Source organism: Pteronotus mesoamericanus, unplaced genomic scaffold (genome assembly GCF_021234165.1).
Source record: "Pteronotus mesoamericanus isolate MK-2021 breed Mesoamerican mustached bat unplaced genomic scaffold, CSHL_Meso_final contig_702, whole genome shotgun sequence".
Classification (NCBI taxonomy): Eukaryota; Metazoa; Chordata; class Mammalia; order Chiroptera; family Mormoopidae; genus Pteronotus; species Pteronotus mesoamericanus.
In genome coordinates, this window is record NW_026555239.1 from 5,170,175 (window position 1) to 5,193,084 (window position 22,910).

Consider the following 22,910-nt stretch of genomic DNA (forward strand, 5'->3'; position numbering starts at 1 on the left):
TCTTAACATCATATTAAAAACAGAATTTTAATATATGATATCTTTATACAAAGAATTGAAATACTTTATGGGTAAATCTGAGTCGTTTAATAAGGCAATCCAAACATAAACATCTGGCTTATAAATAGATGTAGTTAAAAATTCTTTTTAGTAAAGAAAGTATAACATAATTCAGCAAGCACTTCTTTAAGTGAGAAATCTCCAGCTGTATTTAAAATGATCTGAGTTATAAGTTGATTTATCCAACACACGCAGCTGTTGATGCCTGTGCGCGGAGGTCCGCGAGGCGTGCTCACCGCGGTGGGAACGCACGTGCGCCCTCTCTCCTCGGGGGCAGGCTCTGCGGCGTGAGGGCTGCCAGGCCTGGTGGTTCGCATTCTATTCTGTGATGTCTCAGTGTTTTTATTGAAAGCTCATTTGTTAAAATTCCTATGCCTTTTTATATGATTGAGAATTTTTCCTTTGGGAAGTTGTCATTATTTTTGAATTATCTAAAAATTTACAAAATGTTTTCTCTCAGTTTTTAAAAACAGCAGTAATTTTTCAAATATTCTCAAGAAATTGATAGGATGTAGGATTAGTTGTAAAGTGTTTTAAAGATGTTATAAAGTTATTTTTGTTAACTCCATTTTATAATAAAACGGAAGCCTCAATGCTGAACTTGGGGGATTAAAAATCCGCAATAAAAGACAGAGTTCACTCTCTTGCTTGGAAAGGCAGCTATTTTTGAAGTCTGTGTGTGGCATGGTAGTTCGGAAAGAGTTCAGAACGTACTGCGTCTAATTGCTGACAAATGCTCGCGTGGCGGATGTGTGTCCCTGGCAGCCCGGCGGAGCCGTGGTGGGCAGTGGGTTCCTCCTGTGACGAGGGGCCCCGAAATAAGACAGAGGAAGTGCCCTGTGAGCGAACGCTGTGATTAAATAGCCATCAGCCCGGCCCAGCGCTCCACTCCTGCACGCAGACACCCGCCCCTGAAATTGTCCCCTTTCTCTCTGCTTCATCAGCTGTTCCCTCTTTTCTCCCTTTCATCAAAGTACAGTATGCTCCCTTTTTTTCCATATTCAAAATATCTCCCCTGGACTCCATGTCCCCCTCAGTGCATTATCTCTTTGCTCTGGTCTCCCACCTTTTATTGACGCATAACATGAAATTAACCACTCTCCACTGTGGCGTATAGCGCATTCACAGGGGTGTACGCCTTCCACCTCTATCTAATTGCAGATATTTTTGTGTTCCCCACAAGGAAACCCTGTGCCCCCCAAGCAGCTGTGTTCTGTTTGCCTGGAGCCCTGGCAACCACCCCTCTTGTGTTTTTCTGTGCATTTACCTGTTCCGGATATTTCTTTTATATGGAACCATAGAATTAAGGGATCTTTTGTTCTAGCTTTTTTCACTTAGCGCAATGTTTTTTGAGGCCCATTCATATTGTAACATGTATCAGAACTTTATTTAATGCCTGGAAAATATTCCATTAAATGCTTACACCATGTTTTCTTTATCCACTCACTCGTTGATGGATATTTGGGTGGTTCCCACCATGTAGCTTTTCTGCCCCTGTCAGTAAGTCCGCGCCTGTGCAAGTTCCTGTCGAGTGCCCGCCTTCAGCTCCTCTGGGCATGTGCTTAAGAGAGGAATTGTGGGGTTAAGTTCATACGTAAATTTTTAAAGAACCTCCAGACTTTTCCACAGCAGCTGAACCATTTTACATTTTCACCAACAAGGTCCCAGTTTTTCCATATCTTGGCCAAAATTTGTTTCCTTTTATTTAGATTATAATCATCCTGGTGGATACGGAGATCTAGAAAGCTGAAGGCCTTTGGAAGTTCCCTAATGATTAATGATGTGGAGTGTCTCATGTGCTTGTTGGCCATTTGTTAATCCTCTTTGGGGAAATCTCTACTCAAGTCCTTGGCCTAGTTTTTAATTGAGCTGTTTGTCTTTTTCTACTCAAATTATAAAAGTTACTTTTATATTGTGGATACTAGGAATTATATGGAATTTATTGATTTTTGGGGGGGAGAATTGCCAGGTAAATGGTACTGTTTCTTGCAGTCTGTGTGTATGGAACATCTATTTATTTAGAGCTTCTTTAATACTTCAGTTGTATCAATTTCAAGTAGAGAACTTGTGTTTATAAACAGAGCTGGAAGGCTATTACTGAGGCAAGAAGGAAAACAATCTGAGTTTTGTCACCACCTTCTTGAAAAAAGCAGCTAATATTAATTTTATTGGGAATTCAATAATAAAATTTGGATTCAATAATGAAACTTAAAAAGTTTTTATAGTATGTTAGTTCAAACCTAATACAAATCTTTCGAAAGGTATTCTGGGTCCTCATGAAGTGCCTGTACCGTTCTGTTTCTCTGTGAGAACCTCTTTCTTGGTAGGGTTCTGGCAGGGCATCTGTGCCGGTTTTTTGTTAACCACTTTTGAGGTAAGAACTATAATTACATTGTCAAAATAATATTTAGAGTATTATTTTCAGAGAATAATTACAGTGGTGTGACGAATATATTATGCTCATCAAATTTTATGTAAACACAAGCATGAGTTATTTTAATTGAGCTATTGGTGTTATTTTTGGCCTTTATTCTTTTCTAATCTGTAAAAATAATGTTGGGATTTTTGAGGGGCTTTGTAACATTTGCAGTATTTACATAAAGATCATTTGATAAGCTGTTTGGTAAAAGTAAACTGTCATTTGTACTTGTCTGGCGTTTTCTTTTCTTGTTTCTGGGACATCTTTAAACCTTCTCCTTCCCAGAATTGTGTTCTGATTCAGAGTGCTAACTTTTAGTTGCTTGATGAGCTGTTGGCTTTCAGACCAGCTTCAGTTGTTGCTCTTTTTCGTGTGTTAAATTTTACAAGGTTTGAGTGTTAATATTCTAAAATGCTCAGAAATATAAATGCTATTTAAAACTGTGATATCTTAAGATTAAACATGAGGAGCTTTTTATTATAAACATTTTGTAATTTTTAAAAGTTTAGAAACATAGAAAGAAAAAATAACCATCACTGTCTGTGCAGGCTGCATTGAACAAACGCTCGACGTGTCTTTTTAGTCAATGTTCAGCGTTTGTCTGTAGGGTGTGCACGCACGTGCAGTTTTTTACCCTGTGTCTTTGTTTTCAATTATGATATTAATTTAGTTTTGGGGCTAACTTAATTTTAATTCTTGGCTCACCATTTTTTTTTTGTACTTTTTACATTTCAGTGTTTTGATTTTTGGCCCCAGGTTCGTGGCTCTGCTTTGCACCGCCAGCGGTTTGGTTGGTGGGGGTCCGTGAATAGCACGGCCCGTTGCGCGTCTTACCGTTCTGGTCGTCCGTCTGCTCTGCTTTGAGGCTCTGGAGCCAGCAGCCCACCCTGTGCCCAGCCACAGGGCCCAGCCAGGCTTGAGGCGACGGGGTACGGAGGGAAGGCCCAGGTGCTGGGAATGTCCGAGGTCAGAGCGCTGGAGCTCCGGGGCCGGGTCAGCAGGCCAGCTTCCCTCTCCCAGCAAAGCCGAAACCTAGAGAGTTTAAGGTCTTTGGAAGGCCACTTGCCCTGGAAAATGTCTTCAGGTCAATGCCTGTTGGGAATTCCTTTAATGGGGCAAAGTGTTTCAATTCACCCCCAGATCATCTGGTGGCTTTCGACCTCTCGTGACCAGCCGCCAGCCCTGTTCCCCAGGGAGGGCCTCCGCTGTTTTCACCAGCGGTGCTTACACCACTTAAAAAGTGCATGTCCCAAGTAAGTCAGTGACTGTTTGAACCTCGGTCTACTCTTGTGGAAAACTGGGGAGACTATTGATACCTCCTCCATAAGGTTGTCATGGGGTACAGGGGGATGTCGTCCACAGGAAGGGACCACGACTTGGCAGGAGCTGATCGCCGCTGAAGCACTGAGGTGATGCCTGCGAAAACCTCCCACCACCGGCAACCAGCCGCCAACCGCGGGTGCCTGGCCAGCGCGCCGGGGCCGGGGCTGGGGCCGGGAGCAGTGGGGAGAATGCTGCTCCCCCGTGTTCCTCCCGTGCCACTGCTGCCGAGGCTGTCGTGCCCCGTTCCCCCCCACCCCCAACCCCCGAAAGCGGCCACACACCCGAAGGGCCCAGCCCTCCTTTCACAGAGCAGGCACTGAGGGGTTTGTCTAGAGCCGAGAGGCCCTCACTATTGACTGGCACCCCTCAGACACGTCATGCGTGTAATCTGAGTAACGGAGCTCCTGGGGTTGGGGACAGAGAGGGCTCAGTGGACGCTGAGGTCCTGTCATGCTGCAGCCACACCACACACTTTGTTCTTTTCTGACTGTCCTTTTGCCAGTCTGGTGGGTGTGTAACAGAATCTCAACATTTCCCGTGGGGTTGAGCACTTCTCATGCATATGTGTGTATGCGTATGTACTTGCCTGTTGTCTGTCTTATTTTATTACATGGTTTTCAGAGTCATGGTGTTTTTTGCCTATTTTTCTATTGGATTGTTTGTCTTTTTGAACGATTTCTTTCTAAATTTTTTTTTAAAAGATTTTATTTATTTATTTTTAGACAGAGGAGGAGGGAGGGACAGAAGCATCAATGTGTGGTCGCCTCTCACGTGCCCCCTACTGGGGACCTGGCCTATGACCCAAAGCTGCGCCCTGACTGGGAATCCAACTGGCGACCCCTTGGATCGCAGGCCAGTGCTCAGTCCACTGAGCTGCACCAGCCAGGGCTTAAATGATTTCTAAGAGCTCTTTTAGTATTCTGTATATGAATCCTATTTCAGTTACATATTCTGTATCTTTTCCTAGTCTGTCGATAGTTTTCTTTGTTGTTTTTAACTTTTTGTGGTATCTTTTGAGAAAAAAATGTTATTAATTTTAATGTAGTCTATTAATATAGCTTACTAATATTTTTCTTTATGGGTATTATTTTATGTGTCTTTTTAAAAATAGTTCTTATTCTACAGTGGGGTTTTTTTGTTTTTTTTTTGACTGTTTTACATTTAGATTAGTATGTGGAATTGAATCTTCTGTGTGTGTGAGCAAGGAGTCCAATTTTCACTTTTCTCTAGTGATACCCAGTTGTTCCAGCCTTATTTTTGAAAAGACTGCCTTTCACTCAACTATCTGCTCTTACATCTCTATCATTAATCACAGATCAGCGTAGGCTTGAGTCTGTCTCTTCTGTTTTGTTCTGCGGCTTTGTTCACCTGCTCCTGCCCCAGCACCGCGCTGTCTTGCCGTGGTTGCTTGCTGTCTTGCAAAAACAGATCGTCTCACTGCATTACTGTGCACAGCTCACAGCTGTGCGTGGCCCTTTGTACCCTCACACAGGTTTTAGCATCATCTTGTCAGATTGCACAGCCGCACAAGCGGCACGCATTCTGCGGTGCGTGGAATTGCACACACAGCGCACACCGTGTCGTGGCCCATCCTAGAATGGCGTGTGACCTCCAGTCCCCTGATCTGTAGCTGTGGCCTAGCTCTTCACTTATTTAGTTGTACTTTACTACCAGCCTTGCGTTAGAATTTTTTTTAGTGGCGTACATTTGTAGTTGTGTTCTTGGTACTTTTATAAATGGTGTCTTTTCTTGATTTTTGCTCATTGTCTCCGTGTAGAAATATTACACATTTTTAATTATTGACTTTGTCCCCAGCAACATTTATAAGCTCTTTTATTAATTCAAGCAATTTTAGTACATTTAAAATATATTTTCTACATAGGTTAGAAATGACACTTCATCTGTTAGGGATGAAATGGCAGTTTAGTTTCTTCTTTTCCATTCCTTTGGCTTTTTATGTTGCCGTCTTGCTGACTGAGACGCCGCGTGCAGGATTGGCTGGGGGTGGCCGCAGCAGGTGCCGCCCACCCTTCTCAGAGGGGACATGCTGGCTCTCTGCAGCTGGCTGCTAATTGTAATGTGCGCTGTGGGTTTTGTTGTTGATGCCTATTTTTAGGTCAAAGACGCCCCCTTCTATTATTTGATGGCTAGGAGTCTTTTGTTTTAAATTATGAATTGGTGTTAAATTTTATCAAATATGTTTTCTGCAGTGTATGTGGTGATCATGTGGCTTTGTTCTTTACAGGTTAATGTGGTTGATTATACATTTTGATTTCTAATGTTAAAGCAGCTTTCAGTGCAAGTGTGAATTCAGCTTTTCACGTTACGTATTGTGGGTTCATTTTGTTAGCACACTGTTTAGCACCATGAGTGTTATTTTCCTTTCTGCTACTGTCCTTATTCCGATCTGGGTCTCATGATTATGCAGGCCTCCTCAAATGGGTTTGGGAGTCTGCTTTCCCTTTTTGTGTTCTGTGGAAGAGTTGTGTAAATTGGAGTTACTTTTTCCTTGAATGTGAGCTGGCCACATTCTAGGTCTGTGGTCTACTTTTTGGGGAAATTTTTGATAGCTGATTCAATTTCCTTAATGGTTAGAGGATTCTTCAGGCTTTTCCGGAATATTTTACAGAATTTTTTATAGAGTTAATTTTTATTTGTTCTGTTCTAGGGTTTTGGCTATATTATTTATATTTTCAAGCAGTTTGGCATAATGTTATTTGTAATATCTTATGATTTTTTTTGATGCCTTCAAAGTCTATGGCGGTATCCTTTTGTTCATTCCTGAACAGTTTTCTTTGTTATTTGTGCCCTTTCTCTCTTTTGAACAATCTTTCCAAAGGTTGATCAGTGTTGAGCTTCTTGAACAATCAATTTTGAGTTTGTTAATATTCTCTATTTTGTGATTGTTTTTCATTTTAATAATTTCTTGCTCTTCATCTTTATTTTCTTTCTTCACTGTGGTGGGTTATTTTACCATTCTTTTCATAATTACTTGAAAAGAATGCTTAACTCACTTATTTTCATCATTCTTCTTTCCCAGCGTATGCATTTTAAAGCTATAAATTTCCCTCTCTGTTCCAGTTTAGCTGCGTCCCAAAAGTTTTGGTTTGTAGTGTTTTTGTTAACATTTGGTTTTCAGTGTTTTACTTGCACTATGATTTCTTTTCTGCCCCCAGCAGTTATTTAGAACTCTCTCTTAGTTTTAAACATTGGGATGTTTTAATTACGTGGGGAGGGGTTGTTTCTGTAGTATAATTCCAACGAGGTAAGTGAACTGCACATGTCAGGTTAACATTTGTGGCGAGTTGTCTGCTCCTCTTTCACGTGGTGAAACGCTGTTGGACGGCATCGCCCAGTGTCCCTGAGGGGACTGCGAATGCTGCAGTTGGTTAAATTCCCTTTTTATTAATCAGATTCCCTTAGAACTTCCAAGTGGGGCCTCTGCTGGGCATGAGGGCACACTCACCCCGCGCGGGACGGCTGCGGCCGCAGCCCCGGTGCTCTGGCCCTTCCTCGCCGTGTGGCTTTGGCCGAGGTGTGGGCAGCCCCTGTGGGTCTTGGTTGCTCGTGCTCGGCGATGAGGGTTTGCGCAGTGAGCGCTGAGCGCTTCTGTTGAGGCTCGGACCACAGGACCAAACGTGTGTTTTAATTTAAAACCTGAAAATCTGGCTTTTTAAGCCGTCGTTTGTCAAGTTCATGATATGTGCTGGTTAAGGATGGTGGCCAGGTGAGCGTTTTGTGTGTCGTCTATGGCACACTTGCCACTTGCAGCGAGTTCACGTTTCATCCCCTCACTATCTCCACAAAGCAGACACTGTTGTCCTCATTACATGAGGAGGAGGTTGGATCTTACAAGGTTAAGTAACTCACGCACGTTCACACTGAGTTGGGAATTGAACTTATGTCTCTTTTTTCTTTTGGGTTTCTAAAGCAGTTTTCTTTTGCTGTTATTCTTTTTTTTTTAGATACCTTGTTTTTCAAGATGTTTTAGGTTCACAGCAGAATCAAGAAGGTACAGAGATTTCTCATGTGTCCCCTGCCCCCACACCCGCTCAGCCTTTCCCACCGTCAGCATCTGGCCCCGAAGTAGTTCATCTGTTACAGTTGATGAGCCTGCACTGACACGTCATTGTCACCCAGAGTCCATAGTCTCCATCAGGGTCACTCTTGGTGCAGTACATTCTGTGGGTCGGACAGACGTGTGATGGCGCGTACCCACCGCTGCAGTGTGAGGAGGAAGAGTCTCACTGCCCTAAAACCTCTGCTCCGCGCGTTCACCCTCCCTCCCCAGCCCCGCGCAGCCTCTGATCTTTCCACTGTCTCCAAAGCTTTGCCTTTTCCAGAATGTGGCAGGTGGAATCACACAGTGTGCGGCCTCTCCAGGTTTGCATCTTTCACTTAGTCCTGTGCGTTGGCGTTTCCTCGGTGTCTTTTCGTGGCTTGCTAATAATTTCTTCAGCTCTGAGCACCGTCCCACTGTTTGGATGGACCACAGATTATCCGTCGCTTGCCGAAGGACCTCTCGGTTGCTTCCCAGTTTTGGCGATTGGGAATGAAGCTGCTGTAAGCCTGTGTGCGCAGGCTTTTGTGTGGACGTGAGGCATCAGCCCCCTTAGGCGAGCCCCGGGGAGACGACTGCTGGATCGTCTGCTGAGAGCGTGTTGAGCTTTGCCAGAAACCACCAGCCTGTCTTCCGCAGCGGCTGCGCCGAGCCTCGTGCCCGCGGCGGTGACTGAGAGCCCCTGTTGCCCCGCACCCTCACCAGCACTTGGTGTCGTCAGCGTCCTAGATTTCGCCCAGCATTTTGTGGTTTTGTTTGGCGAAGTATTCTAGACATGTCAACAAGGTTGTTAATAAATAACATTCAAGTCTTTTAAATACAGTTATTTTTTGCTTATTCTCTATGTTACTGAGAAAGGTATATTATAAATGCCCATTTTAAAGTGGATTTTTCTGTTTGCGCTATACTTTTGTCAGTTTTTTTTTCTGATTTATGTATTTGTGGCCATGTTATAAGTTCATTCCAATTTAAAATTGTTATACCTTCCTGGTGAATTAAGTCATTCTGAAATGACTTTTTACAGAAATCGCCAATAATGCTTTTTTGCTTTAAGCATTAGCCTTATGGTTAATTACGTCTGATTTTAAATGGTCTATGATGTTCTCTGTAGGCTGGTATTTGCCTAGTATGTCTTTTTTACCACACTTTAACTTTAAAAGCTCTATTCTAAGAGTAGCTTTTTAAAAACTGGAGCATGTATTCCAGTTTTTAATGTATTCAGTAGTTACCGGTGTATTTGTGTTTACATTTACAGTCTTTTAAAGAAGTCAGTCAACTTTGTAGTGCTTTGTTTTGGTAAGGCATCTTAATGCCACGTGCCAAGTTTCATTGTGGTGGGAGACCTTCGTAGTTACAAGAAGCTAACAGAAACTTTCTGTTTAACAACATTGGGAATATTTCTTGTTAAGATGTATTTATTCTTTGTGTTAACATTTTTAATCACGTATCTCTTTTGCCTTGTAAATCCCCAGCCTTCCGCTGCGGCCTGCAGTTTTTAGGCAACGTCGCCTCTCGGAACGAGGACTCCCAGGCTCTCGTCTGGGTGCATGCCTTCCCGGAGCTCTTTCTGTGAGTACATTGCTGAGAGTTTTTCTAACTTCCAAAAGACTGTGGCTGTATCATTCCATTTAATTAAGTTCAAAAACAGGAAAAGTGAACCTTTGCTAACAGAAACAAGGATTGGGGTTTTCCTGAGCAGGAGGTGGTGGGTTCAGGACCAGCTGCGGGGGGCACGTGGAGTCCTCTGGGTTCTGAGACTGCTCCGCAGCCTCACCTGGGAGCTGGTTATGAGGTGTGTACATACCTAAGCATTTATTGGTTTTTGATTTGTGCCCTTTGTTGTATGTGAGTTTCACTTTAAGAAAATAAAAGTTTGGGTTAAAATGAGAAATACCGTTCTTAGTGGACATGGTAATTTATAAGAGAAAAGCTGTAAGACGTCAAAGAGCGGGCAGTGAGTTGATCATTCAGGTCTTTATCGAGCACCTCCTGAGCGCTCGCACGGTGCCGCGTGCCTTGGTCGGCGTGGGGAGCTGTTGGTGTGGGTCCGCTCATCCAGCTCGGTCTCCTCTGCAGTTGTGTGTGGGCAGGGAAAAGGTGGGCAGGGGACGGGGGCGGGGTGGGGAGAGGGGAAGCCCTGTCAAGGAGCAGAGGCCTGGCTTCCAGTCCTGGCGGTGCTGCCACCTGAAGGGGTGACTGGTGGCGGCAACAGCGCAGGCAGCAGAACAGCTGTGGCTTGGATGCCCTGAGCTGGGCGTGTCTGTGTGGTTGCTGCATTCTGTGCGCAGCCTGCCAGGTGCGTGGTGGCAGGTAAGTGGACAGATGTGGGAACCATCGTGAGTGCCGGTAATTGGCAGAGCCAGGGTGTGAACCCGCGTGGCTCTGGGGCCAGAGCCCGCCCTCCTCCCGCTCCTGCCGCCCGAGTCCTTCGCTGCCCCCCTGGGTGCGCAGGTGTGTCTGGGGCGCCCGTGAGGCAGACTCCCATGTTGCTTCTGGCTCGCTGATTGCGTCTGCCACTCAAATTCCCTCTGGTAGTTAGAGCTGAAGGCATTTATATGTCTGCTGTCTTTATAATTACTTATAGTTGAGGGAAGGAGGAAGGGGAGAATTATGGAATTCAAGTTACAGAAATAAAAATTACTTATTTTTGAGAAACCCTTTCTGTAAAACATTTTGGGTGCCTAATACCCGCCCGGTTCCGAGCTAGCTGAGGGGCATACGGGTGACTGGGAGCTGTTCAGTGTTCCCAAAGAGCTGGTGCTGCGGGTGCGGGGAGGTCAGGGTTAGGTGCGCACATTGTAGTCTAAGGAGTGCCATGGAAACGTAGACTAGGGGCCCTCAAGCCAGGTGTAGGTGCTCCGAGAAGCCGCGACAGGCTGCCTGGTGCTCCACACCCGTTCCCTCAGCCTCGGGCCTTGCGAGGGAGGCTGGGGGCATCTCGCCATGCTCTGCTCTTTGTCAGAAAGCCCCCCGTAGGGGGTCAGGTGACGTCCCTCCTACACATCTCTGAGAAAGGTAGAACCAAATTTGAATTCTAGCTTTAGCTGGTGTTGGCTTTGTGTCTTGGGCAGCTACAGTCAACACATCCTTTATCTGAAGTATGAGGCCAATACCTTCTACAGAAGAAGAGTAGGAAGTTTAAATGAAAAAGGAAATTCTGCCCTAGGGCGTGACCCATCACATAATTGGCAACAGCGAGGCTAGGAGCTTCCTGAGCATCCTGGACGGTAGGCGGGTGAGCCCGGACTGACGGGCGCTGCGGCTCTTGACTCCAGGTTTTATTTTTTGCCCCAATACCACCTTCCCCTAAACACCCTGTCCTGCGTGACTATTGATGGATACTTCGTGTTGTAACTAAGTTTATACTTGCTATTTTTACTGTAAGTAATGTGCTTGTTTCAAAGTGTTGTAATTCTTTAAATCCTTAAAAATTCAGTATGTACTGAATTTGTTACTAGGAGCCTCATTATTGTGTGTGCTATAGTCATGTTTTATCATGTTGTTAAATTGGGCTGACACTTTCATTTCTTTATTTGGAAGGTCTTGCTTAAATCATCCAGACAAAAAAATTGTTGCCTACTCTTCAATGATCTTGTTCACATCTCTTAATTCTGAAAGAATGAAAGAACTGGAAGAAAACCTCAATATTGCAATTGACGTCGTAGAAGCTCACCAAAAGCAGCCTGAGTCAGAATGGCCGTGAGTATCTTGTTAGGCACTTGATTGCTGAAAAGCATTCTGGCAGATCGCTTTCCTTATAGAGGTTTTAAGTAAAAATTTGGATTATAGTAATTGGATAGTATGTTAAAACACCATACGCAGACAAAATAAGAAAAGTTTCTAAGCAGACCCTGGAGGCTCTGTGAGGGGGGTGACCGCGGGGGTCCCTGGAGGGCGAGGGGGGTTCGGGGGGAGGAGGCCGCGGGCGCCGGGCCCCGGCCAGAGTGCAGCGTGCAGGTGCGCAGATCGGGCTGCTGTGGCTGCGGGCGGGGCTCATCTGAGACTGGAGGTTGGCGTGTGTGTTGTGGGCATCGCGTGGAGGAGAAATCTGTCACAGTGGTGGTTGCTGAACACGCTTTATATAATTTCTTTTTGCGTAAGTAGATCAAGGCTTGTTTTGTGGCCTTGGCCCGGTCTGCCGGGAGGACGGCCCGTGTCCCTGGGAGCGCAGCGCCCTGTGCTGGGGGCGTTCCGCAGGTGTCCGTCAGGGCTGGCCGCTCGGCGCGGTGCCCGAGGCTCCCGTCTCCTGGGTGGTCTTCCCTCTAGTCAGCCGTCACTGAAAGTGGGTTGTTTCCTCTTTCTCCCTTCCATTCTGTCCGTTTTCGCTTCACGTATTTCAGTCTGTGTTGTTAGGCACATATATGTTTGCAGTTGCCATGTCTTCTGAGGAACTGACACTCTTCTCATTATAAATTCATCAAAAAATTCCTGTTTTTATTTGTTAGTGCTCTTCTCCTGTTTTCTTTAAAATCTTGTTTTGTGTCTGTGTTCAGAGAGCAGACCACCTCTGGGTGGGAGCCTCACGCTGCCAGGAACCCCACTTACGGTTCACGTGGGAGGCATGAACTTTCCTCGTTTTGGCCTCTTTTACTGTGAATTTTCTTGTTCTGTTGAAATTACACCTGATTTTAAAATACTTTTTATTCCTGAACATTTATTTTACTTGAATTACCATTTGTACACAGACAGAAGTAGGTACAAAAATAATTATGTAATTGTGCTTGACTTAGAAAACCTCCCTCAGCATCAAGTGTTTTTAACATGATGGATGAATCATTAGAGTCAGGTTACTAGGAGAAATTTTCTGTAGCTGAATTCTGTTTTCGTTTGTTACGTATCTTGGATCTGTATTTTAACCATCTGGAATAAAGGGCAAAAGGTCATAAAGGGCAAAACATAAGATCTGCTTCAGGATGACTGAAGTTCAAGTTATCAAAGGCCATCAGCTGGGGTCAGACAGGAACAAGGGACGGAACGTAGTGGTTAAGTGATGTCTCTGTGGTCCTCCCGCTGAAGGATGTGACTCCGGTGAGAGAACCTCTGCACTTGGTAAACAAATATGGGACCACAAAATATCCAGAGGCGCCTCACAAAATTGTTACTTTTCACTGTTAAATATGAACCCATCCCTGAACATTAAGAGAAAAAACTCAATTTTTGCCCTCCCACCTCCCAACATGTGAGAGCTGATGATGAATACAAAACGACACGGTGTTAGAATTCAGGGGTTTAGTATCTTTTCTTGGAAAGGGGCAAATGTAAGGTTTCAATAACTTTGGGTCTTTTTGTCTTGGCTCACACAGGAAAGCGTAGGCAGGACGGCTTTGGCACTGCTCGGTTTGAATTATTGGGATGATGTCCTAAAAGCGCTTGTTTCTCTTGTTTATGGGTGTGAGAGATGTGTTTATGTTCTTAGATAACCCTGGCTGGATCCAGGGGCTGGGCTCTGGCATTTGAGTCCTTCTGAGCCTGACAGCCAGCGCATGTGCGTTAGCGGGTTAGAGGAACACAGGAGGGGCACTGCGGCATCCCCGGGGGCGGGGGCGGGGGGCGGGGGGGCGTGCGGCCTCTGCCTTGTGCTGCCCCGTGCTGCTCCGTGATGGGAGGGTGCGGTGCGGGCGGCCTCATTTTCCTGGCTGCCAGCCTGGCAGAAGAGAGCCCTGAGACTCCGTCAAGGTTATGCAGCTCGACCAAGGTCACAGAACCAGTGCGGAGAAGAGGCAGAGTGGGCAGGCCGCACCTAAGGCTTCCACCTTTGTACTGTGTCTCGTATTCTAAGATTTACCAATTCTGGGAGGAGGCCTGAATTCAAAGGTGAGGTATGAGCTCTTTTAGTTTTGGCCTCTTCCAGCATACCCTTTTATCACAGTTTCACTACAAAAACAAATTTATAACTGTGAGTGGAGTATTACTTTTGGGTCATATTTGGGTTATCTAGTTGATTTATTTTGCATGACAAAGTTTCACTCCCAGATTGCTATCTCCTTTGCTCTAGGGATGTTTCTTGCCGTATGCATATAAATTTTACTATTTCCTTACCCATAAAGATATTGGGGAGATAAACATAATTGTCCTTCCTGTTGTAGTTTGAATCTGTTGCCCCTCTTGTGTTCGTTCTACTGTGCACTCAGATTTCATAGCACTTAACGCTTGTCTGTGAGACTGTGCGCTCCCGGTGGGAGATTTAGTGTTGTTTGTTATCGGATCCTCCACAGGATAATAGCTGGCATGTGAGAGGCGTGGTGTTCGTCATAATTCTCCTGAGTCCCAAGTGCCAGAAGTCCAGCTCAGAGAGCGAGTGCTCGACAGGGAACTCACAGGCTTACAGGGCTGAAAAGTCCCTGAGTTGCTGGATTATTAGGCCCAGGAGGCCCCGGGGCAGAAGGACGCGTCAGCACTGGCTCGGCTGCATCTTGTTGTCCTTCTGTGCTGTTTCACTCTCGGGCAACTTCCCGCCTGCACGGCCAGCGCCCGTTCTTTGTGGCTGCCTGAGGTGCCGTGGCCCACGGCCGTGCTTCAGACCCTTCTCTGTCATTGCTCATTGCTGGGCGGCCTTGCCTAGTTCTGCAACTTGAAATTCCTTTCTAAGTTGATGATTTCCAAGTGTGCTTGTCTGGCTTTGACCTCCACCAGAGCCTCAGACTTAGGTGTGCACCTACCTTCCTGTTGCACACTTGTAATTGACACACTTAGGGAGACTCGGGGTTGCTGCACCGCAAAGCCTGCTGCTGCTCTGCCAGTCCTTCCTGGCTCCGTGGCCGACACCGGTGTCCCTTCCCCCTGCGCGGAGGTCCGCACTCTGGCGGGCCCCGAACCTGAGCGTCTGCTTTCACCGGCCCGCGCTCATTAGCCCTGTCTGTGCACCGTGTCCCAGGACAGCTGCCACGGCAGCTCGAGTCCCGCCATCTCCCACAAGGACAGCCTGTTGCCTGGACTTCCTCGCTCCCCTTTCTGCCTCGTGGGCCCTCTGCATCGCCAGCAGCACCCAGGGCGACTCTTTAAAAAGGTGTTCTAGAGCTGGCCACTCTCTTGCTTAAAGACAATGAGGAGCAAAAGCAAGGTACCATATATTGCTGTGTATAATGCGCACTTTTTTGCCCAATCTTTGGAGGGAAAAATAAGGATGCGTATTATACATGGGTATAATGAGTACATACCACGGGCATAATAATCCCGCGCATAATGCGCACAAAAACGTAGGTGCGCCTTATACATGGCAAAATACAGTGCTTGGCCTGTCCTGGCTCCTGTCTGACCTTCAGTCTTATTATGACCACCTTTCCCAGTGCTCTTGACTTCCACCTGGCCCCCCACTGTTCTCTGAAGGCCCCTGCTTTGTTCTTTCCTGAATCTTGACACCTGCCCTTCCTCCTGCTTGGCATGGTCCCCTGTAGGTCTCTGCTCGGCTGTCTCCCCAAGGTCTCCATTCCTGTGTGTCTTCACAGAGACCTTCCTGGCCCCTGACGAGAACTGGTGTCACCCTGACCTGTGCCTGGGTGCTCTCCTGGGTGACTTCTTTAACAGCACTCATCGTGACTGAAAGTTACATACATTATTTATTTTCTCATTTTTTTGTTGCTGGAATGTAAGACTGGCCCCACAGTGCCCTGTAATTGGCCATGGGAACGTGTTGGCAAACCAGGGTCCAAGGCCCAACCCAGCCCATGGCCTGCGATTGTAGATGCATTTATATTGGCACACACCTTGCTCACGGGCTTCTGCATTGTCTGTGGCTACTTCCACGAAGCCACACAGCTGAGGGGCAGGGACTTTGGCCCACATGGCCTAAAATAGTTACTACGGGGCCTGCACGGATAGAGTACCTGCTGTGTCGCCCGTGTTGACTGAGTTGGGTGACTGGTGATATCCTTGGCCTTTAGCTCTGCAGGCTCATCTGGACCCCGGGGCCTTTGGAGAGAGACCCCCAGAGGGTCCACAGCAGTCTTCCCCTCGAACCTTGTGCAGGCCCCCCTGGGGGGCGCTGCGGCTCGGGTCCGGGCCTGTGCGGCGCCGCGAGCCTCGGAAGGCTCTGGTTGCCCGCGCCCGCCTGAGTCGCGCGCGCTGCGGGCTGTGAGGCGTGCTTCTCAAGTGCCTGCACGCTGCTCTGGCTCTCAATTGCATGTGGAATGCGACTTGTGATTTTTTTGTATGTACATCTTTCTGTGACATGTTGGCGTACTTTGGGATGTAAGGAAGTATTTTTTTCTTTGTTAACTTGGGCTGGCAAATGGATGGGGAAGTTTGGGAGTCAAAAGCAGAGAGGTATCCTACTGGAGAAGTGTTGCAGGCCAGGTCCTTGCCAGGTGGGCAGGTGGCCCTTGTTGGTTCATGTTCTCATCCCGGCCCAGCCACGTGCTCCAGGGCCACGGGGGCCACGTGGTGACCTCCGTGGGGGAGCTTTTGGAGCTGTGTGGCTGATGGCCCCAGCTGGCAGGTTTGGGGTCATGCTTGAAAGGAAAAAACTCCGTTATTCAAAGGAGGAAAAAGTGATATTGTAGGGAAAAAATGGCAGCCATCCACAGGAACTCAGTAAATGATGAGTGCATGAGTCGTTTTCATTGCCTGTCCAGCTTTCCAAGTTAAATACCGTTTAATTTCTCTTATTTGGCTGGGGTTGCATTATTCTGATGTTATCAGAGGCAGGAGAAGCAGGGCACGAGGGTGCTGAGACGCTGGGTCCGTGTCCGGTGCCGCCGCCAGCGGTGCCAGCCGAGGCTCAGGCCAGCTCGTTCTGTCACCGAAATCTGTGTTCCTCGCGCTGGAGCAGCTGCCTCCCTGCCCCCGGCAGCAGAGGCGGGTGGACGGCGTGCTCCTGGGCCTGCGGTCAGCATTCGGGGGATTCGACTAGTGTATTTTCAGAGATTTTTCTCTTCTGTTTCTAGTAGAGGCAGCATTGTCATTGAGTCGTCAGACTGTTGGTTACCTATCTTACTGCTCCGTTGAACCCACTAAAGATGCCACGTAACTGACAGGGGAGAGAGGTCATTTGCTGGAGCCACTCTGTGACCCTCGTCTGAGGAGCTGCGTTAAGCCGCTGAGGCTGGAGTTCCCAGATCTCAAAACAGCTGGGAGAGTGGTGCTCATTTGCAGGAGTGTGTTTAAACAAAAAGCTTTATTTATTTAAAGTGAGGTGTAGAAACATTTTCTAGGGTTTTGCAGTCAATGAAATTTATTTTATTTGTGTTACACATGCAGCTTTGACACTGTATCCTTGTGTATGGGGATGGAGATAATAAACGGCCTTCATTTTAGAAAATGTCCCTCCAGTGGAACCTGACTTCAGGGCTGCCTCTGCTCCCCAGTGACAGGGCCACCATCAGTGGCCTTTTTCCATGTTCTCCTTGACGGTCAGGTGGCCGTCACCACCTTGCACTCGACGCAGGAGCCCTGTGACGTGGGGCATGCTTCTTCTGTCTGTGGCTGTCCTCGCATGTCGAACCAATTATACCTGAGACAGAGAGGGGAAGGGGCCTCTGTGTGCTTTGGTTTATAGACAGTGTGGAATCTTGTAAAATCGCAGTCAGCGCTTTGGCATCAACAACTTGCTTTGTGAACTCTGGCTGTTCTGTAACCGCATTTCAATGAGCAATTTCCGTATTAAACTGAGCAGCTCTGCCGCCAGCTGCCCAGGGTGTGTCCGCTGTGGCACCGGAGGGAGAAACGACCCGCCCTCACCCTCTGCAGCGCCTGCTACCTGCACCCAAGGGGGAGAACTCAGTCTGTGCGCGAGCGCCCGTGGAACCAGTGCTGGGAAAGGGTCAGGTCTCCAGTTTTTCTTTTTGTAAAATGAAGAGGTGTGTCCGGTGCCCCTTCCACTCGTTCTTCTGCCTTGCGGATAGAATGTATTTTTGACCTTCCCCCGAGATGACGTGCTCTACTTTTCACGCTGCTGGAGTATTGTTAGAGTGTTGCCAACAGGCTCTACATGTCCTCTGGCACTTCAGGGTTAGGGTTGGGGGGACCCCGCCTCCCTCACACAGTATTACCGCACAACTTCTGAATTTACGGAAATAGTTCTGCGAAAGAAGTTAATCACAAATTTAAAGTGTGTAACTTAGAAAATATTGAACATGGTTCGGTCTCTTTGTTATGAAAGTTTTCATCTGTGGCTTCTCTTTAGTAGATATCGGGTAAGAAAGTAAATGCAGTGAATTCTGACTGAAAGTTGAGAATATACGTGTAACTTTATGCCGCTTCCTGGAATGGAGCGTGTATGTATTATATTTAGAAAAGTAAGCCAAGCAACTACCACACAAAAACTTCTACTTAATTGACAGCCACTTACAGGACCACTTTTGAGTGGCAAGAAGAGTACTCCATCAGCACTGCTTCACGGGCGTTGCGTTCTTTACAGCCAGTGCTGTACGCTAAGCGTTTGACTGCGAGGCGGTGGAGCAAAGAATGCCAAGTGTTTGTAGCGGTGTCCACACTGAACACCTCTTTTCTGACTGTATTTGTACACTGAGTGTGAGCAACAGTTGTTCTTATCTTCTACATACATAGTTGTAAAGTTAAGTCAAAATGCCACTGTCTTCATTCACTTGTAGATGCTTACTCTGTGTTGAGAAAAAGAAAGAATAAATTGTCCCTGATCATTTTGAACTGAGATAGGTAATCACCTTCACCTGAGTGATGTTTATAGAACATATTCTCAACATTTGCAAAGTCTGTTTTCTTTTTAACTGCATGTGTTGTGTTCACAAGATAGAGCATAGCCTGGGCTACTAAAATGTGTCTATCAGTATAGAAAGGATTAAAATCAGACAGAGAATGTTCTCTGATTACTACATGCTTACATTTGAAAACTGTAACAAGAAAAATTCCCAGTTTTTGGAAATGAACACATCTGAATGATCAGTTTGTCAAAGAAGAAGACACAAGGCCAGTTAAAAATATTTTGACTTGAAGGATAATGAAAGTACACAATTTTCTAGGATAAAGCTACAGCTGGACCTAGAGGGACATTTATAGCTTTACGTTTGTGTATCAGAAAGGTGGTCTGAAATCAGTGACTTAAGGTTCTACTTTGTGAAGCTAGAGAAGAGCACAGTAAATCCTAAATTGAAAGGAGAAAATAGTACAAGATAAGGGCAGCAGTCAATGAAATGGAAAACAGAAACACCATAGAAAAACTTAACAAAGGCCACACTGGTTCTTGAAGGAGAACAGGAACGACCAACGTCATGAGGGAAGGCTGGTTGTCGCACGAGTCTTTGGCGTCTTTGGCGCCGGGGCCTTGGTCGGGCAGCTCTCTTCAGCCAGGACAGCTCCGCAGAGGCCGGCAGCCCATGGGTGCTCCCCAGCGGTCGCGGCCAAGGACGTGGGCTTTCAGCTCCGAGTCCTTCAGACCCTGCTCGCGTCTTGCTGCCTATGGTTTCCCGAGCACACTGCTCTTCTTTCCGTCGTGCTATTTTTCCAAGTTTTTTGGTCACGTCTAATTTAATATTTTCCCCTCCCCCTTCAGCTAGGGACTCACAGGACACCGCCTCCAGCCTCTCTTGTCTTGCCTGTCTTTCCCCGGGCCCCTAGCCCTGCCCTCAGATTGCTGTATCATTTCTGTAGCCCATAATGTATGTCTGTATGTTGCACTTCAGACAGTTTTCTCTAAATATCTATGTGTGGGTCTTTCTCTTCTGTTAGAGTTTGGAAATGTGGTTTGTGCTGTAGCCTCTAGCACAGGACTTGGAACATGGTGTTTTTTGAATGAATATTCTCGTGGGAAAATATTTGAAGTTCCAAATACACGAATTATATAAATTAGCTTTGGGACCACAATTTTGTGTCTATGGCTTGAAGTGCATGAATTTCTGTCGTTGCAGTTTGATGAGCTACCTAAATTGATGTGAAAATTATTTGAGAATTCTTCATATGAACTCTTACTGTTAGAAATATTTTACATTGAAGTGTTGATCAGTTCTTTCAAAGGTTGTGGAGGAAATAGAATGTGTGTTTCATGTGAAGTGACTGTGTTGTGGTCGCCAGTATGTTTCATTCTGATATTCTGAAAGCCATACTTTGATTTGTTAAGGAATGATTAAATGAGCTATGACTGTAAAGATATTTACTGTTTAACAGTCACTCTGATTACTTTAACCTTGGTTATAAGCAATGTATTCTTTAGTTCTTGAGTCTTCAGATGCCCTCTGGTAAATATGATTCAGAATTAATTAATAGGACTATTCAATCTTTTTAGTTGTCACAGTGGCACTTGGAAGAAATATGCTCATAATCTTTGCCTAGGGGGTTTCCAGAGTTGGTCTGAGTTGGGGTGGCTGCGCTGCTTGACAGTGACGACGTTTTCTCGGTAACTTGAGAGGGGGGATGGGCAGGCCGTGCGCGCCCCTGCGCTGTGGGCGGTGTGCGTTTAATTAAAAAGTAGGGCGGGTCTGCTTCTCCCATTCCTTAGCGCTGAGCTCCCGACCCAAACCATTCAATATGTTTTCCCTCTATACCTGAGCTTGTAGCTAGATTTCATTCCACTGTTTAAACCAGTGAAGTGGTTTCTGTCCTCAGCTTAGGTGTAGGCGATAACAGGCTCTTCTTTGCGGATGAATACATTTGAATCATTTCAGTAAATTTTTCAGAAATAAAATTGGAGAAAGACAGTTTGAGAATTTTAATTTTCTTTTAGCTGCCAGTAGAAAAATATGTATGTGAACCTCTTAAAACATTTTAACATTACAGCTAATCAAAAATTCAATAAAATGAAGTGTTTTTGTGTGTGAGATATGCCTGTGGAGCAGATAAGACCATGTCTGTTATACTATGTTTCTAGTAACCAAACTTTTTCCTTCTTTTTTCTTAGGTTCTTGATTATTACAGACCATTTTCTGAAAAGCCCGGAATTGGTCAAAGCCATGTACGCCAAAATGAGCAATCAAGAAAGGTAACCCCCAAAACCAGTGTGGTTTTGAGGATTTAGCGTTCCATATAGAGTATCCTGTACACATGACTGAAAAACTGTGTGGTTTCTCAGTTGGCACAAAATCTCTAAATACATGTTTCTGTGTCAGTAATGGTTTTAAATTGGCTGGTTAACATTACAGCTTAGCCACAACAGGCAGTGATTAACGTGGGGCTGAGAATCCAGGTTGGCGCCATTGTTCAGTAAAGGCGTATTAAAAACGTCAGGAACAGAATGTCATGCCTGTGCCGTGATTTTATAACAGGAATTCACGTGGCTCTGTGTTACCACTGTGTGTTTGACAAGTGCTCATTTGCTCACCTCCCTGGTGCCATAGTTTAGGATCTACTCTACCAGGTTTGTAGCTTCCAGCAGGTCACTCAGAGCAACGGGAAGCCAGTGCCTGGCTGCGCCCTGTGTCCCCGCTGCTGTAGCAGGCGAAGTGGCGAGTATCCGCCAGAGCAGGGTCGGGGCTCCCTGCCATGGTCAGAAATTCTGTATGGGACTAGGGCCAAGTCTTTTACTGGGTTTGCCTTCGGTTTCTTGACCTATGAAATCAGAGGATTGAAAAAAATCGTTCACAGTTCTCTTTCAATTCCGACAGGATGTGTTTTTCCAAACCCTGTTGGAAATGTTGTCTTAGGAAAATAAAACTCAGAAACCTGATGATCAAACAACTGATAGAATTATCAAAAACTTCAAACAGTGTTAATCTCTGAATGGTAGGCACAGCCTCCGCAATCGCCGCGGCTCTGAAACCTGTCCCGTGTGCTTGGGCTCGGCCGGTTCAGCGCCACGCGCACCTCTGGCCACGTGCTCAGTAGCGGGTTTTCTTTTCCATTATCTTTGCTGAAGAAGAAAAGTTGGTCCCTTTAAAGTCAGTTTAAATGTGATGTTTATAAATCCATGCCCCCTGCCACCTCCACCTGTGCATACTTTTATTCCTGAAAAAGAATTACTTGTAGTTTTTTGGTCTAAAATAAGTAACGTGATGAGCAGTGCTATACATTAGTCATTGCTTCGTAGTAAGGAACATGCGATACAAGGGGACACAGTACAATTACTTTAATATTCAAGCTTGTCTTTTCCACACTCTCTTGAGTGATCTGTTTTTAAACTGATTCATTATCTAACCAGATGAGGATGACAGACTCAGCATTGTTCATTTTTATTTATAGTAGTTGTAGCCGCTGCCTCCCTACATGTCAGTGTTTTGCTCGTGTCCTCTCCTCCTCCTCCTTTATTTTCCTTCCCAAGGAGAAGTGCCATCATCTCGTCACATAATTGATTACAAGTCGGACTGTGTCACAGACCTGCTTGCAGGGGGTGACACTGCTGTGAGGTGGCTAGCTCTGGGGGGCCCGCGTGTCCCAGGCTGTGCTTGGCACCGGGCAGGTGCAGGACAGCGCTTTTTGACTGAAAGCCTGGTCAGCGAATGGGTTGTCTGACTCAGGAAAACTTTGCTGAGTTGGTGGATTGACGCACCATCACCTGCTAGGTCGGAAACCTCCGCCCTGTCCTCGGCGCTGCCACCCCCACTCTCCAGGTCACACGGCCAGTAAGCCGGCGGGGTCCCCGCTCGGCGTCTGCGGGCTCCCTCTCAGTGGCACGGCTCCGGGTCACCCTGAGGTCGTCCCTGACTGGGCTGTAAAGGACACGTGACATAAAATTTACCACCTTAACCATTGTTAAGTGTACGGTTCAGTAGGATCAAGTATATCCACATTGTTGGAGAACCCATTTCCAGAACTTTCTCGGCTCGCAACACTGAAAGTGTACTCAGTAAACAACTCCCCTTCCCCTCACCCTTGGCAACCGCCATTCTCCTGTCTGTCTCTGAATGTGACTGTGTCCCATACGAGTGGAACCACGCAGAATCTGGCCATCGGTGACTGGCTGTCTTATTCCCCTGAGTGCGCCATCCTTGGGGTGCAGCCGCGCCATGCAGGTGTCGGAGCGCCTTCCTCCATGAGGCCGAGGAGCGCTCCCCTGTGCGAGGCCTCTCAGTGTGCCTGCCAGTCATCGGGCAGCGGGCTGCTGCCACCTTTCAGCTGCCGTGACTGGCGCTGCTGGAAACACAGGTGTGCGTGAGAAGCCTGGCTGCTTTATCTCAGTTTTCCTCTTCTCCTCTGTCACCTGCTGTC

General features: G+C 46.4%; 1 protein-coding gene across 1 annotated transcript in view; it reads left to right on the forward strand.

Moving 5' to 3' along the window:
* ATXN10 (ataxin 10) overlaps positions 1–22,910 on the forward strand; it is a 137,858-nt gene that overhangs the window by 20,470 nt on the left and 94,478 nt on the right. Inside the window, exons 4-6 of the mRNA XM_054582500.1 lie at positions 9,335–9,431; positions 11,403–11,561; positions 20,668–20,748. Of these exons, the coding sequence (XP_054438475.1) occupies positions 9,335–9,431; positions 11,403–11,561; positions 20,668–20,748 (337 nt within the window). The remainder of the gene's footprint in view (positions 1–9,334; positions 9,432–11,402; positions 11,562–20,667; positions 20,749–22,910) is intronic.